Below are 19,667 nucleotides of genomic sequence, written 5' to 3' on the forward strand. Positions count from 1 at the left end.
GAGTAACAGGTTTCTAGGAGAAGTGCAATTCATCTTGTCTATAGGGATTTGTTTCTCTTTCCTTTGTTTCCACTGTGGGACAGAGGGAGTACCTCCAAACTCTAAGATATAGGCTATAGCTTCAGGTTAAAAGTCACTCACCCAAACATGCTTTCTTGTTTGTTTAATAAGAGGCCACTGGCCACTCTCTCGTGCCTCTGTCAGGAGACCTCTCTTTCTCATTTGAGGTGGTCATCCCTACCACATCTTACTCCTTCCATGGTCTGCAGAATCCAAACCTAGCACTCAGGAGACACTGGGAGAGATGGAGACAAAAACTGCCACCAAGCAGCATAACTTACAAAATCCCTTACAATCATTAGCTTTTTCTGCCCAGAGCAGAAGTGGGCTGAGGGATTCAGGACAAGCAAAGCTGAAAAGCTAGCAAGTGCCTGCATAAGTATCTAAGTGTCTGCAAGAAGAGAAAGCAGCTGGAAGCCTGCTGGCAGACTTCGTGCTAGACAGAGCTCTCCATCTTGGAGGCACAGCACCAGAGACCAGAAGAGGCGCAATGTGATCCGGAGCTGTGACTGCATAATTGTTACATTTTCTTATTACATCTGGCAACAGTTTCACCAAGGGTTCAGCAACATGCAATGTTGGTGCGTCAGACCATGTATTTATTTCCCAAAGCACCACGCTGACGAAAACTCAGTGGGAGATGTGATGCTGGTGTGATGTGCTTCTGTGGAGAACAGCACTTCTCCATTCCGCCGAGTTTTTCTCTCAGTGCGAGCTGCTGCTTCTTGTAAATGTCTCCCTCAAAATGCTTCAGGTCTCCTGAAAGACTTGCTAGAGCACAGTTTGGCAACTGTGGTTGAGGTGCCTGTGTCCCAGCCTCGATGAGAGCAGAAGGGAAGCTTCCCAGCCTCCACTGTCACAATCCAGTAAGGCTGTGGAATGTAAGTCCGGCTCAGTAGGAAGTGACTTGGGTCTTTACCAGTATCAGCCACAGCTCCTCTATGCTCATCCTCCCTGTTTCATTCAGCATCCCTGTTTTTGGCTTACCCATTCCTCATAATTCAACACAAGTTTTCTTATTCCCAGCCCTTGCTCTCCTCACAAGTCTGGCAGCTGGCTCAGTATGCACTCATACATGATTTTACTGAAGAAGTTTAGTCTAGTCTAGTTTTGAGGGGAAGGTCAGCAGTACAGTAATTAGCTGACATGTAAAAAATACAGTGCCTTGTGAAAATGCATCTTGCCTCTGTTTTATCTCAAGCCAGAGAGGTAAAGACCATAAGCTCAACACAAAAGAAGCAGGGAAGGAGACTTGTGGAAGAGAGCAAATTGAGGAAATACTGCAGTTTATTTGGGAAACCTGTATAAGTTTCCTGAAGCACTAAGAATATTTGCTTCCAAGATTTTTGTGAATCATATTTCTGTTGCAGAGCCAATTTTATCTCTGCCAATTGATCAGAAATTATCTAAAGAATCTCATATATGTCTCATTTTTCCACTTCGTTCTCTGTTTAAAGAAGTTCTCAGAACCCTTGTTAGCATAGACAATATGTTTGCCTTTATATACCTGGGGTGAGGTGTGACTGGGGGGTGGGGTGGTGGTGGTAGAGCTTAACTTCTCTTTATGCCATCTGTCATATTCCTCACCAACCCACATAATCACAAAATAAGCCATATTTTAGCTGCCTTAGAACTGTCTCTGGCAAGATTTCTTTATTCATTATCCAACTGTATTACTGCCATATCTCAGGTCATAGAATAATTGCTTGATAAATTAACTTCAGCATTTTCCTAAGAGGATCTGGACTACACAGACACAATCTACTTGGTGCTCAGTTGTCATAAACTGTTCAAAAAAAGCTAAGTCAGGACAAATAAAAAACATGAAATGAAAAATACAACTGGATAATACAAGTGAAATTTTCAAAGCAGCCTATGCAGATAAATTAATTTTTATTTTAGAGCGCTTGCACTGTGGTTTTGTTTTGTTTTGTTTTGTTTTTTTTAATTCCAAGCTATTTTGTTTCATTAAATTCTGTCAATTTCTCCATGCCTTTTCACTTCTGGCTTCCTCCCATGGCTCTCATTCTAGGTTTCCCCTAGAATTCCACCCAAAACATAGCAGTTTCTCTATCTATTAAATCTAGGAGCTAAACTGTGACTTGGAGAATCCACACTCTGACACTGGGTCCAAGGCTGCTTGGACAGAGCTTCAAACACACTTGCAGAGCAAAGGCTGCTTCTGTACTGGAGCAGGGAGAGGCAAAATGGATGATCCATGTTCTGCTGCTCCAATCCAAATTTTGAATGGAAGGTTTTACCAACTCTAATTTATTAATACAAACTTTCTTTTTCTCCAGAAGAATAGCAAACCCAAAAAATCTAACTGAAACCAGCTAAACAGCAAAATTATGGAGGGGAAAAAATATTCCCTGGGAAATGGCATTTCCCACCAGCTATAAACTCAAAGGTAAGGAGGCAAAGAAAGAAAAGATGCATTTTTTAGTTTCAGGTTTTGTCCCATAAGAGCTGGAATAACTTGATAGAGACATCCATCACAACTGCGTCACAACCACAACTCTCAGCTGTGGAATGATTAAATCCCAGAATTAATGCAAGCATTTCCTAGGCTAAATAAAATTCCATCAAACCTGATTTCCACAGCTGGATTATGCCTTCTTAGGTTAGAGCAAGGCATCCAAAATTAGCTAAAGTCTTTCAAAAAGGAAATAGCCTTTGCTTAATTGTGAGATCTAATTTGAGTGAGTTATATCGTTGTCACAACCCTAAAGAATGCTGCCACACATAGGACAAAAATTTGAGCCCTTAATCTCTACCTCAGAGGAACTCCAGGAAGACAGGAAGCAGTTTCACAGCCTGTATTAATCTTTGCAGTGCAGAGGCTGCTAATTTTTGCATGCAATAGCTCAATATTTCCCCAGACCTGTATGCAGGGGTGTGACCTTGCCTTTAAACAGGAGCTCACCACTGCTGCTACAGAAGATAAAGGAGTGGAAGATGAGAGCTCATTTTTCCCTGTAGTGTCTGAAGTTGGCCACCTTCCAAACAGCTGTGTGGTTTTCCTGAAAACTCACTACCAGTATTCACAACTACTGCCTCAGCTATTTAACAGAGGAAGAGGGAGAAGGTTCAGGGCAGTAACTGAATTTACCTGTGACATTTTGTTTCATTGCAAACCTTTATCTTTTGCTAAGAAAATGTTCACATGCTCCCCTCAACTACTGCCAGTTCAATTACACCTTCAATAATTCAGTCAGTGGTTGCTCAGTCTTCCCAGTTGAATTATTAATTAGCAGAGTGGAAAACACCACAAGAGAGCATGTGAGGTGGAGCACTCTAGGAAGGCAGCTGAGGTGGCGCAGACACAACGTATGGGAGAGTGAGTTCTGGAGCTATTATCCATCTGAGCCTAATCTCACCTCTCCAAGCATACAAGATCTGCCTTCTTCCTTCCATGCTTCCTTCTCTTTCTGTCTTTTTGCTATTCTTCCTTAAGAACCCTTTGCATCACCTTTTCTGAACAAAGCTTTTGTGTGGCTTTCCCCAGTAAACTGAGTGGAAATACCAGGTCCCAAACACATTTCAAAGCAAGACATCAGAAGAAGGAAACCTGTTTTCAGGAGAAGAAGGGAAGGACATAGGCTGTCTCAGACTTTAGTTGGGGTGAAGATAAGGGTTTTGTGCAATAGCTAACAATGAATTGTTAGGGTTGGAAGTGACCTGGAGATCATCTAGTCCAACCCCCACAATCTTTGGAAGAAAATACGGGAAGAAGGTGTCCCTGCCCATGGAATGCGGGTTAGAACTAGATGATATTTAAGGTTCCTCCCAACCCAAACTATTCTATGATATAACAGATGGGTCAGAGATGTGGCTATAGTGAAACAAACTGGATAGCTTCACTGAGACAAAGGAATGTGGAAAGCAAGAAGAAGAACAGATTTGGGATTATACATGAAATGGCAGAGAGAAAGTAAAAAGGCACTTTTTAATGACATAATTAACTATGCTTATTGCAGCTTTCATTCAGCTAAATTTGCATATGTGCTTCCCATAGTGATCCACATTTCTAGTTATTAACTTGTGACAAGGTGATCCACTTGAAAAGAATTTCTGAATAAGTCAATGAAGTAATTAATTTCTCTGTTAGAGAACTTGTTTTGCCAATAACAGTTATTAAAATATTAAGAAATTTTCTGCTACTTAGAAGAATATATGGAATATTTGTGTGAATAAGTAGAAGGAAAAAACCCTTACCCCTCAAGAAAAATGATGGGCTAATTAAACCACTTCTCATATACAGATACAATATTAAAAATTAATTAATTACAAAGCATGGCTTTCTGCTGGCTTCAAGAAAAACTGTACATAGATTAATTGAAAGGCATAGCAGCCAGGTACACTCCATGGCAAGGGAATCAAAACTGTGATGGTCACTACAGGATATAAAATCCATAAATGGTGGTGGTGATCCATAAGTAACAATCCATGCTGTCTTTGCATGAGCCTATGAGATTAATGCGTTTACAATATAATCTTGGCACTTATGATGAGATCTCTGCTTTCCCTATAGAGCACCAGCACTGACTACTCTCCAGCTGTTCAATTCCCCTTCCCCTCCATACACATTTCCATATTGCTGCTTTTCTGATAATCCCCCATGGCCTCAGGACATCCTCTGTAGCTAAAACAAGACATAAAGACACATTTGTCTCAGCATAATGAGTGATAAATCAGAGGTCTTCTTATACATGTTGCCAGCATCTTTCAAGCTGATCAGAAATAGAAAAAAGTGGATACATCTCTGGGTGAGAAAATGAAGGCTCCTTCTCAGCACGGACTCTTCATTATTGCTAGTGTTATGTATCGCTGCCACTAGAGCTGTGCAGACACAAAGATGTCTTTTGTAGGGGCTGAATGTCACTGAAGCACAATGTCCTTTTCTTCATAGGAAAATACAAACTGGAAAGAAGTCAACAAGGTACAGGCAGTCCTCCATGTTTATTGACTGTCTCAGGGACTGAATGCTGAAAGTAATTTGCACCAAATTGTTGACTGGTTCTGAGGTTTTGGCTCAGGATTTTGCTTTGCAGGAAAATGCCAGAGGAAGAGACAGGAATTGTGCCACTCTAGATTTTCAAACAAAAAATGGAGGAAGTCTGAGCATAGGGCTTTATTTCTGCCCAGCACAAATCCGTATTTGCAAAATCCAGAGAGACTACTGCAGAGCCCAGCAATAGCTGGAAATATGGAACCATGCTTTTCCTCATGCTGCTTAGATCAGTAGTTTACCAAAGGTGAAATTTGCCTTAAGGCCGTACACAGAAAATAGGAGTGGGATACTAGGAGAATCAGGCTGTATAAAATGTAAGACCTTCTTTTAAGGAAGGTGCTGAATAGCTAGCATTTTCTTAAAATTTTGAGTGGGGAAAGTAAGTGATTAGGTTGGAAAATCACAAGACATGCTGAAGGTATGTATATTTAAGTAGCAAAGGGGAGTCTACCATGGCCAAATTACAAATTGCAATGCAAATGTCTAAATATTCAAGCATTGCAGTAAGAATTGCCTCATGGTTGGAGTCTGGGAAAGCAGAGCATGAAGAGGCCATGGAAGACAATAGAAGGCAGTACTTGCGGCAGCAATAAGCCCCAAAGTTGGTGCCTCTGCTCCTCCTACCTCCTCAGAACCTAAGAAGTCAGATAGTTGTTATTATTTACCATGACTACTCCTCTGAGACTTAAGGGAAGATGCTGACTGATGAAATTTAGATCTCTATTACTTGACAAAGGTAACTATGGATTTCACTCTTGAAGCAGGGGCCTTGTATCTCACATTTTTCTCACAGCTTTTTCTACTCCCTGCTCTTTTATGGAGAACTACTTGTAGCCATGATTAACAGTGAATGTGTAAGAAATATTCTCTTGGGATACAAATACAGAGTGCACAAAAAAGCATCCTGTCTAACAATGCTGTCTAGAGCTTTAAATTCAGCAAGGAGCTTTCATTTTTTTTTTTTTTTTTTTTACCTCCACAGGCTGGAAAAACTCAGAGAAACATATTTAGCCCTGGTCATCACTTTTTCATTTCAGCTTCAGTTTTGAAAAGAACAGAATCTTGCTTTAAGTCTTAGATCGTCCTTCATATTTGTGAGACCCAGATGTAAGTATAAGATCTGTCAAAGGTTATGGAGTCTTTTTTTTCCCCTGCTTCAAGTGCAATGTTCCTGATAGAGATAGAATTCTTGAAAATCATATTAACAAAGCCAATGTCTTCACTCTTGGGAAGATACAGTCATTGCAATCAGGATTATTATAACATCAATAAACTGAAAAGAATTAAATTACTTTTGATCAAAACTGGCTATTCTCAATTGGTTGCCTGTTGAATTTGTATCAGCCAAATCAGCAAGATGAGGAAGATACACTCTGGTGACTTGAAAATGAAGTACAACTCTTTGATCAGAAAGGAAAGGAAAGAAATTACTGCAAAATCTCTTCCTTCGTCTTTTTCAGTACTAAGTGTCTCAAAGGAAAATTTTTTTCTTTGAGAAATGATCTAAACCAATTCTTTACACATTGGTCCTGCTGGTTTTGCTTGTGAATGATCTCTGGATCTTATGTTCTTGGGGTTTCTCTTCCTAACAATTTAATTGCTTGTATTGCTTGTGTTGCTTTTTTTCTTTTCTTTTTCCTATTAGACATAATGTCTTGTTTATAGCAGATAAAGAAAGCACCTTATTTCTGGACCAAAAGCATCTAATCTGTGGAGAAGAAGCCTTTTACTTCTAGGATTACACTTATTTTTAGATTTATACATTAAAAATTCCAGGGGACAGATTCTGCCATTATTGTCCAGCTGAGTCATACTTTTATAAATAATCTCACTGCACAGAATGGCTTTTCTTTTAGTGCAGACACTGTTTCTGCAGATAAGAAGTGATTGACTTTGGTCCTTGTAAGCTTCCTGCAAAAATTTCACTGTTTTTCTTCCTGTTTTAAAGTGAAAGGGGAAAAAAGAATCAATAAAGGGGGTGTGATTTAGTAATAAACCAGATTTCCAGGTTATCTGAAGGGCTCTGAATAAAAGCCATCATGAGCCTCTGAAAACATCAAATGTTTTCACATATGGTATCTTTGCAGTAGTTTACTTGATGAGAACAAAAACCAGGTCACATATTCTCTCATTTGTGATAGAGAACACAACAGGCTGATAATCTGCAAATAGCTCCAGTTCCTTCCCCTGCCACCAACTGGGGAGCAATTTTGAGGAATTCACTTGTTCTTTTGGCACTTCAGTTTGCCAGCTGTCATGTAGTAATCGTGCCATTTAGCTTCCAACATAACTTGCTACTACCAAAGTGATGTATGAGGGCGTGGTATTCGCTCTGCACTTGTTTCTGCAGGGCCACACACATGAGCACTTTGCAGTTACTCAGCTGCATTTCCTGCAGCAGCTCCTGTTGTGCTCCTTGTATCACACACACAGACACTGGACTTACTTCTACATACTTGCCAATGACCTTCTTAGGCTTTAACCTTTCCTCTGTTCCTTTTCCAAAGTAATTCTGTGGTAATCTGCTCTGTGCTGCACAAAAATACCTGCCAAATATTCACCTGGAGCAAGAGAAATTGAAATGTGTGAGCACTGTCCCGAACTCCTAAAAGATTACATTCTTTGTTCAAAAATGGCCTTATCCAAAGGACTGTGGCAGACCTGGACCCTTGGGCTCAATGATATATCATGAAGGGTGTTGGAAATGGACAGCTTATTTTTTATTTCCTTTACTTCCCTTTTAAAAATTTAAAATTTAAAAATAAAGTTTTCATGATCTCAGTAATTGACTTTGTAACCAACAGCTTCATGTTTTATAGCCTGCCTCTCAATCACTTGGAATTACAGTTTTATTTTAAAAAAATCCTGTGGAAATCAATTGCTTCTTGAAGATCAATTATCATTTCTCCTGTTTAAGAGAGACAGAATTAAGATAAGATATCTATAAGATATCTATAACCGGACAGACTTCTTATGTTATTCACCTTAGATGCTCTGCTTGATCTGACTGTGACTGAGTAGGAACTGTCAAAAGATGAATGAGAAGGAACTTCCAAACCCAGTATATTTAAAACAAACCTTTCATATAGGACTGGCCTGTCAATTTTGAGCCTTAAGCTATTCAGTAAAGCCCCTTGAAAACCCCTATTCTTTGTATTTAATAGTAATCCCAGATTATAAAATGAAATACATATCTTTCCAACAGCCTGTTCAAAATCCTTAGTTCCACTGAGAGAATGTCACACAATGTGCTCTAGAGCTCCAGCATAATGGAAAGCAGAGCTGCAAGGCATACTGATAGACAAGCTGATGAGCTGTGTGATGGGGCTGGGAATAGAAACAGCTGGGAATAGAAACAGAAAAATAGTATACCTTGGGAATGGATGTAAAAGCTGGCAGCCCTGTAAGTAGGGGCTCATTGTCCTTCCTACACCATGACACGCACTGCATTTAGGTGCCTATTCCTCTTGTGCCTTGGTGAGCTGATTCCAAATATAGGACACATAAAGTGTTATTCTACCTTACAACCAGGACATCTCAGAGCATTTCTGGATGATTGTTTAGTGAGAACAGCTCCATCAGAATAATCTTGTATAGAGAAGAGTCTGTACCCTTTGAAGAAACCAAAGGAAACAGGCAGATATGTGTGCATTTCGATAAGTATATCCCAATTCTTCAAAATCTTAGGATTAGTTTAAAAGATGCTAGAAAATTATAAGCTAGGGCTGGATTAAAGCTGAGTGTTTTTCCAGATCTTTGCTCTTCTTCATGTTTGACCCACCATCTTAGAATCAGGAAATTTGCTTCATTTAAAAAAAACCAAAAAAAACCAAAACAAGAATCAAAGGACTCAGCAGTGGCACTCCAGAGAACTCCCAGCCATATTTTTTGTGTTGGCAACTCTAAAAAAGCTTTGTTTTGGGTCTTCTGCTCTAGTTTCAGGTTTCTTTTTCATAGATTTATCCAACACTTTGAATACAAAATTAATCCTATGAACTTTCTTCTAACTATGTGTATTGTCCTCAACTAGTGAGGAAAATATGGGAACTGGAAGTGAAATATAGAATGTTTGGAAGACATCAACAGATTAGACTCAATTTACTACATTCATCAAAGGCAATCTTAATTTTCAGCCATAAACAAAATCTGTTTGGTACCCAGCAGTAGTTTCCCAGGTATGCACACTGCATTAAATATATATATATACTTGAATATATCCATATGCCCATATTTCAGCACCTTGGACTAAATTCTCCCTTGAATTATACACCACGGACTTCAACAGAATCTCCAAGAAATATACACAAGAGTATGCAAAACTAGATCCGTCACTGCTGCTTAGTCTACTTTCTTAGCATTCATTTAATGGGTTTTCCTTCCATTTGGCCTTATTCTTAAGTCTTTGGCAAGTTAAAAGTGAGGAAAATAATTTGGAAACATCTCATACTAATTGATCCTCCTTCACAGCATAAATTACATGATGTGGTCATGTGAGAGGAAAGAAGGAATTTTGTTAATATCTTATTTAAATATTAAGTCACAAGTTCTAAAGACACAGGAACCTTTATCACTCCTGTGCTTCTAAAATATTTCAAACCTTTGATGGGGGAGGGCAAAATCTACTATTCCCTTCTGAGCAACTAATACTTTTTAAAATACCACACTGGCTTCATTTTCTTCCCATTTTTGCTGTTTACAAATATATCCTTATTGCTCTATGACTTCAAGACAATAATACCTTGAAATTCACTGAAATGCCATCAGACCTATTATTTTTGGGACTTTCTAGCTGCATAAATAAAATGTCAACTACCTGAATATATTGACAGAGAAATATATAGGCATTGTTTTCTACAGGCGGAAAAAACAACATGAAAAGGCGTCTGTAATTAAGGAGAAATAATAGGTAAAACTGTGATTTCAAATAATTCACCCAGCAAAGAACAGGAGTGCATGAATATTCAAATATATATATAAATAATATATATATATATATTTGTTATAATATATTATATAACAAAAACTATAAAAGAAAACTATAAAAGAAAAATCAATATAATATAAATGTACTATATTAAAATATAATATATTTAATAATATATAAATTATGTATGTATGTATACATATCTATAAAATATACATAAAATCCAGTGTATTAGTTCTTCATATAGATAGAATTAAATCTAGTTCGAACAATTTATTACAATACATGAATTCATATTTCATAACAATTATTGTATTTTTCTTCATATTATTTAAATTCTCTCTTTTTGCAGAAGAACTGCTTACACAGGTGCAAATTCTTTGAATCCATTTCCTGTTGCACTTGAGAGCTCAGACTTTTGTTTTGCACCTGTCTGAAACCTGCACTGGTCTGCCACCTAGTGCTTTGAAGGAGGGTATCTTACATCAAATGCCAGCACAGGATGTTCAACAGAACAGATGTTTCTGTACAGAAATATTTCACTAACATTTCCTCACTAAATGGGTGATTAAGGAGGAACTTGATTTATCAGCCTCTAAGGATATCGTAATTGATCACTGCCAGAGATTGCCTCTATGCCTGCAGATCTTAGTAATATACAAAATTGTTTAGCAAGTTGCATCTTTGTATTTTAGGATATTACATCATCTCTATGGATCTTTCTAAAATGTAAAATAAATTATTTTTTACTTAAAATCCTTATGGAAGAACGAAACTTAATAAAATATCACATGTATTTGATAAGACGAACATTTTAGGCAAAAAAAAAAGTCTATTTCAACTTCTAGCAGGTACTCAGAGAATCAAAATGAAATTACTGGTGCATAAAATTTTTGTTTGAAAATGGATTCTAAAACCCAGCATTTGCAAGAAGCAGCTTGCCTCTTGTTAATTTTAATTTACACTGTTTCCAAAAGTGTATATCTATATTAGCACAATTGCAATTTATATTTTTCTAAAATTACATTTAAACAGGGCTTATTTCAAGTAACAGACCAGGATACATATTTTACAGAAAATTTTATTTTTTACAATTTTATTTGAAGGTAATGGAGCTTGACATTGGCAGAGTTAACACAACAAAGATATGAAAGTGAGCTTTGCTCCTCTTTTGTAGGAAAAGTCATTCAAACAAGACTGCTCTGACTCCCACTGAAGATAATTCCTTCTATGGAAAATTAACTGGTACGGCATCAATTACATATACAAATCCTCAATATTTATCAATTGGTTCTAATTTTTCTTTGAGATAACCATGAATACCAAATTATTTTCCCCTCACATTACTCAGAAACCACTATGAAACATTGTCAAGCATCTCCTCGTCTGAATGGCATAAATGCAGAACCAACAAAAACTGTATGGCTATGAGATGAATTGCAGAATGGTTGGGGTAGGAAGGGACCTCTGGAGATCATCTAGTTCAAACCTCCTGCTAAATCAGGTTCACCTAGAACAGTTCGTGCATTGGTAAGATCCCCACAGTCATCTCTTCTCAAGGCTAAACAGGCCCAGCTCCCTCAGCCTGTCCTCCAGTCCCTTAATGATCTTTGTGGAACAAGACTGGACCCCCTGCTGACACCTGGGGAATGCTGCTAGATACAGCACCTGCTCTGTGGTGATGATCACAATGCTCTGGGATCTGCCCTTCAGTCAGTTCTGACCTTTGGGAATGTTGTAGAAGACAGCATCAAAAGCCTTGAAGTCAAGGTGGACATTATCCACTGCTCTTCTCTCATCCTCCCAGCCAGTCATTCCATCATACATGGATGGTTGGCCAAGCATGATTTCCCTTGGGTAGATCCATGGTGACTACTTGTCATAACCTTCTTTTTTGTCTACACACTTGGAGATGACAACCAGGCCGTTCCATCACCTCTCCAGGGATTGAGGTTAACTAGCTTGTAGTTCTCTGGATCCTGTCCTCCTTCTTGTTCTTTTTGAAATTCAAGTTCTCATGCACCTCTCCATGATTTTATAAATAACCCATAGCATTTGAAGGTGCATCCCATCAAGCCCCATTTGAGGGATTTGAGGGTGTTGTTTGCCTAACAATGCTAATCTGATACTCCTCAACACAAAATCTTTTCTCCAGACTTGTTCGCTCACCTATAGAGTGAAGGGCTGAGGGCTGCCTTAGCAGTAAAGACTGAAGAAAAAGAGACCTTTGATAAGTCCACCTTCTCTGGATTCTTTGTCACCATCAGCAGTGAGCCTATGTTTTCCCAAATCTTCCTGTTGCTACTGATGTACTGGAGAGACCCCCTGTTGTTGTCCTTGATATCCCTTGCCAGATTTTATTCCAAACAGACCTTAGCATTCCAGATCTCATTCCTGTATAGTCTGAAAACATTCCTATATCTCTCCCAAGTGCCCAAGAACCCTGTCCCTTTTTTCATAAGCTTCCATAAACTTCCTATTTCTCTTTATGTTTTGCCAGAAGCTCCTTGCTCATCTATGGAGGTGTCTTGCCCCTTTGTTTGATCTCTTACCTGTAAAGATTCACTGATCTGGATCTTGGAGGAAGTGATGCTTATTCAGCTTTTGTCCTGCAGAACTGTCAAATATTGACATCTAAAAAGCAACTAAGTGCAATTGGCAAGTTGTAATTGGTCCTATATGTGGACAAATCAAAGGACCCTCACCTTTCTCTAAAATACACTGCCCTGTGGAAAAGGCATGTATGCATCTGCCTTATTGATTGGCTAATCTCACCTCTAATGTGTCAGTCTCATCCCATGCAGCTCTGTCAAAGTTAGCTTTCCACTCCACATCCTGCTGGACACCTTTTATTGGCTTCACTTCTGAACAAGCAAAAAATAGACATAACTGGACTACATCATGTTTGGACAAATCAAAAAGACTTACATTGTTTGCTTGGATACTGAAAACTGAATGGCATCAATTTATACTTACCAGCTTTCATTGTCCTTACTCTATGGAGGAAATATTATATCTCCACTAATATCTGTTGCTACCAGTGATGCTTCAAAGCTTGGGATCCAGAGCAAGGAAAGCGAAAGTGAAATATTCCAGCACACATCAGCCTGCTCCTTAAGCAGGCATAAGGAGCTCAGCCAACTATAAATGAAAGCTATTGTGGAAATTGTGGTCCTGTGTCCTCCACTTTCAAATTCCTACAGTCCACACTGCCACTTTTCTGACCCTGACAGAAGATCCCTATGGGGAATTCTCCACTAAAAATACATGATTTGGAAAGCCAGGGAACAAAGTCAGCACAGCTCCCAGAAAGAGGAAGCAAAGGAGCACATACACTCAAGTGCCAAGGAAACAGAGGGACAACCCAAACACATATAATATTCTGGCCAACGGGGCAGTGCTTTGGTGGCAGAGAAAAACAGTGAAACGAATATCAACAAGTGGCTCAAGGTTGGTGTCATAAGCAGAATATTGGGTTCTTTGATCATGGGGCAACTTTTTCTGCACCTAGCCTGCTGGAACTGGATGGACTCAATCTCTCTGTTAAGGGCAGAAGATTTTTAGCTCATGAACTGGAAGAACTTGTCAAGAGGGCTCTAAACTAGGTTTGAAGGGGGAAGGGGATGCAGCTGGGCTGTCTGGAAACAGGCCCAAGGGTGGTAAGCCTGAGTTAGGGGTGAAATCAGTAGCCCAGCTGAAGTACACATTTACCAATGCACACAGCATGGGTAACAAATAAGAAAAGCTGGAGGCCATGGTGCAACAGCAAAGCTGTGATGTGGCTGCCATCACAGAAACGTGGTGGGATGACTCACATAGCTGGAGCACTGCACTGCTTGGCTACAGGTTCTTCAGAAGAGACAGGGAAAGGAGAAGAGGTGGAGGGGTGGCCCTTTATATTAAGGAGGCTTTTGATGCCATGGGTATTGAAACTAATGATGATGAAGTTGAATGCCTATGGGTAAGAATTAAGGGGAAGGCCAACAAGGCTGACATCCTACTGGAGTCTGTTACTGTCCACCCAAACAGGAAGATGAGGTGGACAACTTATTCTATATTCCTGTTTCAGGATCACCAGCCCTTGTTCTTGTAGGTGACTTTAACCTACCAGACATCTGCTGGGAACTTAATACAGCAGAAAAGAGCAGACTAGGAAGTTCTTGGAGTGTGCAGAGGACTTCTTGCCACAGCTGGTGAGTGAGCCCACCAGGGGAGGGACAATGTTAGACCTGTTGTTTGCAAATAGAGATGGGCTGGTGGGAGATGTGGTGGTTGGAGGCCTCTTGGGGCACAGTGATCATGAAATTATTTGGTATCAGTATTTGGTGAAATCAGGAGAAACATCAATAAGACTTTTATGTTGGACTTCCAGAGGGCAGACTTTGGTCTGTTTAGGAGATCTATTCAGAGAGTTCCTTGGGAAGCAGCCCTTAAAAACAAAGGAGAACAGGAAAGGTGGGCATGCTTCAAAGCAGATATCTTGAGGGCACAGGAACAGACTGTCCCTGTGTGCTGAAAGATGAGTCGATGAGGCAAATGTCCAGCCTGGATAGGCAACGAGGTTTTGAAGGAACTTAGGAATAAAAAGAGCATGTATCAGCTTTGGAAGAAGGAGCAGGTCTCTCAGGAAGTATTTAAGGGGGTTGCTGAGGCATGTAGGAAAAAAAATTACAGCGGCCAAAGCTCAGTTTGAACTTAATTTGACAACTTCTATAAAGAATAATAAAAAATGTTTTTACAAATATATTTATATTAAAAAGAAGGGTAAGACCAACCTTTCTTATTGGATGAGGGAGGGAATTTAGTAACTGCAGGTGAGGAGAAGACAGAAGTGTTTAACACCTTTCTTGACACAGTCTTCAGTGGGAAGACAGTTTGTCCTCAGGACAACTGTCCTCCTGGGTTGGTAGATGGTGTCAGGGAGCAGAATGGTCCCCCTGTTGTCCAGGAGGAGGCAGTCAGAGAACTGCTGAGACACTTGAATGTTCATAAATCTATGGGCCCAGATGGGATCCATCCCAGGGTGATGAGGGAGCTGGCAATTGAGCTTGCAAAGCTGCTCTCCATCAGTCCTGTCTCACTGGTGAGGTTCCAGATGACTGGAAGCTGGCCAACATGACTCCCATCCACAAAAAGGGTGGGAAGGAGGATCCTGGTAATTATAGGCCAGTTAGCCTGACCTCAGTACCTGATAAGGTAATGGAGCAGTTTATACTGAGTGTCATCACTCAGCACTTTCAGGATGGCCAGGGTATCAGACCCAGCCAGCATGGGTAGGGGTAGGTCATGTCTGACCAACCTGGTCTCCTTTTATGACTAGCTGACCTGCCTGCTGGATGTGGGAAAGGCTGTGGATGTTGTCTATTTGGACTTCAGCAAGGCTTTTGACACTGTCTCCCACAGCACACTCCTGGAAAAGCTTTGCAGCCCATGGTTTGGACAGGAGCACTCTTTGCTGGGGTAAGAACTGGCTGCATGGCCGGGCCCAGAGAGTGGCGGTGAACAGTGCTGCTTCCAGCTGGGGACAGTCACCACTGGTGTCCCTCAGGGGTCTGTGCTGGGGCCAGCTCTGTTCAATATTTTTATTGATGACATGGATGAGGGTACTGAGTCTTTAATTAGTAAATTTGCAGATGACACTAAGCTGGGAGCGTGTGTCAATCTGTTGGAAGGTAGGAGGGCTCTGCAGAGAGACCTGGAATAGTTGGATGGATGGGCAGAGTCCAATAAGATGAAGATGTATCCAAGTGCCAAGTCCTGCATTTTGGCCACAAATAACCCCCTGGAACATTACAGGCTGGGGATGGTGTGGTTGGACAGTGCCCAGGCAGAAAGGGACCTGGGTGCACTGGTGACAGCAGCTGAACAGGAGCCAGCTGTGTGCCCTGGAGGCCAAGAAGGCCAATGGCATCCTGGCCTATATCAGGAATGGTGTGTCCAGCAGGAGCAGGGAGATCTTTTCCCCCCCGTACTGGGCACTGGTGAGGCCACACCTGGAGTGCTGTGTCCAGTTCTGGCCCCTCAGTTTAGGAAGAATGTTGAGACACTTGAGCACATCCAGAGGAGGCAACAAGGCTGGTGAGGGGCTTGGAACACAAACTCTGTGAGGAACAACTGAGGGAGCTGGGGGTGTTTAGCCTGGAGAAATGGAGACTCAGAGGTGACCTTATCCCTCCCCATAGCTTCCTGAAAGGTGGTTGTAGTCAGGTGGGAGTTGGTCTCTTTCTCCAGGCACCAACTGACAGAATGAGAGGACACAGTCTTAAGCTGCGCCAAGGACAATTTATGTTGGATATTAGAAAAAGTTTTTTATACAAAGGGTGATAAAGTACTGGAATTGTCTGCCTGTGGGAGGTGGTTGAGTCACCATCCCTGGATGTGTTTAAAAAAAGATGGATGTGGTACCTGGTGCCATGTTTTAGTTGAGGTGGTGTTAGGGCTTGGTGTATGGGCTGGACTCAATGAGCTTGAAGGTTTCTTCCAACCTAGTGGTTTTGTGATAGGGTTGGAGCAGGTGTGCATTTTTTGGCAGCAAATAGCTACTAGGGTGGCTGAGCCACAATACCGAAGAGTACTGTGTGTATACTGAAATCCCAAACAAAAACTGCAAACAGACTTAAACCTCTAATGCAGTGGTGCTGCTGTGTGGCTAAAGCCAAAGTGAAAATCCAGGCAGGTGATGCAACTGCACCTCAGAAGGGCACCAGTGGAGAGTGGAGGCAGAGGTGCCCTCTCTCTGCCCAGGACTCCAGCCAAAGGCACTGTGAGTGTTCACAGTTTTACAAGCCCACACTGACCACCCAGACTACTGAACAGCTGCAAAGAGGCACTTTGACCCCTGTCACACTTACAGATTTCCAGGTTTTTTACTCAAGGGGGAAGAAACCCGGCTTTCCACATGCCTTTAAGAAAGAAAATTATCTTGTATACTGACAACAGCAAGGAACACTCAATCTTCATCCAGTGCAGAAAAAAATGCAAATACTATGTTACAACCACTATTTGCTCAAACCTAGGATTATCACAAATTATCTCAAATGGCAACACTGTGGAGAGATCCACACAAAAGATATAACCAAATAACTGCATCTTTCCTTGTAAATATCCTTTGTTTCTAATCAATATCACTTTTAAACATTTCTTCACTCCAATAGAGCAGCAGCCAAAACCAGAAAGCAGATTTCCCTGGGACACCTACCAAACTTTATTTTGCATCCATGAATTTAAAAGATGTTATTTACAAAACCAGGATAGAACAAACTGCTCAGGGTACGGTACACAGATATCCAAATCTAAGGTAGATTCTGATTTCTCTCTGTTAACTGCTGTGGTGTATCACTAAGAAGCATTTCCCACTGCATGCTAGAGAACACCTAACTTTCAAATCCTATGGCACAACGCAAAATTCAGGCAGGTTTCCCAAAGGTTCAGAGGAGTTCTGTTCACACTGAGTGAACAAGAAAATAATTTTTGAAAATAATGAATTCTCTTCCTGCAGCAACTGCTTTTGCCGCCATTAAATCTATAGCATCAATTTTGAACAAACCAAGATGGACGCTTCCTGGCTCTTTCAATGATCTGCTTGCCTTCATCTTTTTCTGTGGGTTTTTCTCCTTCATAAAGGACAACAGTCTCTACAGCTGGAGCATTAAACGGTCCTCCTTTCTTTTTGTATATTTCCATCCGTATCAGTCGAGTTTCTTCTTTGACCTTTGCATAACAATAGCCACAAAGGACGTGTTTCTGCTTCAAGTTTCCACATTCAGGACAAACATCTATGTTCCTCTAAAATGACAGTGGAAAACAGGAAATTTTGTAATTTGAAGAGCAGCAAAAAAAGAAACAGGGAACTACTACAAAGAAAAATGTTAAATTAGAGAAATTCACCTACCATTTCAAAATGTATTCTTCTATGTAACTTTTCTGTAATGTGCTGCTATGTCAAAGTTACTACTTATGTTACTATGAAGAACAGCCTATAAATTGAGCATCTAAGTCATTATGCTTAATTATGTTTGGAAGACTAAAGACTAAATTAGAGGCACAGAAAATGTAGACCTTTTCCATTTACACTGTCTATTCAACCAAAATTCACATTCTGTTGGCTTGCACTGCAAGTGTCACTGTTTATTTAACCTCAGACTACTGATGAACATACCTGTTACAAAGGACTTTAAAGATTACAGTTATCTTTTAAGCTTATTTATGTATAGACAAAGTCGAGAGAGCTTTTACAGTTACAATTCCCTCTGCAATGATTCCCCAAAAGAAGGGCTTTGCGGCTTACCTTTATTTCTATGAGCTTGGTGGGATGCCTCCGCCGGCAGCGGTTGACCTCGATGGTGCGCCTCTGCTTGGGCGCCGCCATCCACACGACGCTCTCCAGCAGGCTCGGCGGCTCGGCGCTGCTCTCGCCGGCACCATTTATTCCTTGTGGAACAAGGACTGGACCTTGCACAGCTACTGCTGGTCCTGCAGGAGAAAGAGAAAGAAAAGGGTGTTTGTCCCACTCTACTCTGTACGGTGGTAACCTCCCCTTGAATACTGCGTGCAGTTTTGGGCACCACAACATAAGAAGGCTATAAAGCTCTTACAGAGAGTCAAAGGAGGGCCATGAGGATGGTGAAGGGCCTGGAGGGAAAAGCATACAAGCAGCTGAGGTTATTTTATCTGTTCAGCCTGGAGGAGATTGAGAGGACACCTCATCAATCTACAACCTCCTGCTAAAGGGAAGCAAGAGGGGCAGACACTGATCTCTTCTCTGTGGTGACAGGCCAGAGAATGGCATGAAGCTGAATCAAGGGGGTTTAGGTCAGGCACTGGGAAAAAGCTCTTCCCTCAGAGGGTGGCTGGGCACTGAAATAGACTCCTCAGGGAAGTGGTCACAGCTCCAAGCCTGACAGAGTTCAGGAAGCGTTTGGACAACGCTCTCGGGCACATCGTGTGACTCTTGGGGCTATCCTCTACAGGACTGAGTTGGATATGATGATCCTTGCGTGCTCCTTCCAGCTCACCATAATCTCTGATTCTGTGAGAAAGAAATTCTCTACAGCCAAGCCTCATTTCCGCGCGGTCGAGGAAAACAGCACGGATGCTGCCATCACGCCCGAAGCAAGGCCCCCGCTCCACTCCCCGAATGACCCCCGGGGTCACGGCCTCTTGTCCCGGCGCCCTCCCCCCCTCAGATGTGAAACGAGTCCCTCATCCCCGACGTCGCCCTCTCACAGAATCACAGAATCGATGGCGTTGGAAGGGACCTCTGAGATCATCTACTCCAAACCCTTCCCAAGACAGGCTGTACGCGTTTAGTTCCTTCAGCTGGGCGGAGAAGAGGCTGGGACCTACCCCAGGGCGGGTTCTGGCCCCCGAAGACACCTGGCCAGAGGCCGCGCTCCAGCCGCCCCCAGCAGCGCTGGAGCAAGACGCCGAGCCGCGGCAGCGGAGAGCGGAGCAGCACCAGCACCGCCATAACGCCACACGGCCCCGCCGAGCCGTCGGGGGAGGACCCCTGTTCCTGCGCCTTCTGGGAAACCGAGTGTCCTCAGCCTGTCACGACATTGCAGGGAGACAGGACTAGGACTCCAAGTCCCAGCACTGCTCTCGCTACCAGAAGGGCGGGGCGGTAGAGGGCGGATTGAGGACTCAAACTCCCAGCATGCCTCACGGCGC

The 19,667-nt window shown here is 41.6% G+C and overlaps 1 protein-coding gene across 1 annotated transcript; it reads right to left on the minus strand.

Annotated features, from left to right (window-relative positions):
• Positions 1-17,178: 17,178 nt before the first annotated feature.
• On the minus strand, positions 17,179-19,591 carry MRPL32 (mitochondrial ribosomal protein L32). The gene is made up of 3 exons (XM_066322850.1): positions 19,344-19,591; positions 18,286-18,470; positions 17,179-17,783 (listed from the first exon to the last, which is right to left on the minus strand). The coding sequence occupies exons 1-3, from the start codon at positions 19,465-19,467 to the stop codon at positions 17,529-17,531; spliced, it is 564 nt and encodes a 187-aa protein (XP_066178947.1). The 5' UTR covers positions 19,468-19,591; the 3' UTR covers positions 17,179-17,528.
• Positions 19,592-19,667: the final 76 nt, after the last annotated feature.

The sequence above is a fragment of the Sylvia atricapilla genome, chromosome 1 (genome assembly GCF_009819655.1).
Source record: "Sylvia atricapilla isolate bSylAtr1 chromosome 1, bSylAtr1.pri, whole genome shotgun sequence".
Classification (NCBI taxonomy): domain Eukaryota; kingdom Metazoa; phylum Chordata; class Aves; order Passeriformes; family Sylviidae; genus Sylvia; species Sylvia atricapilla.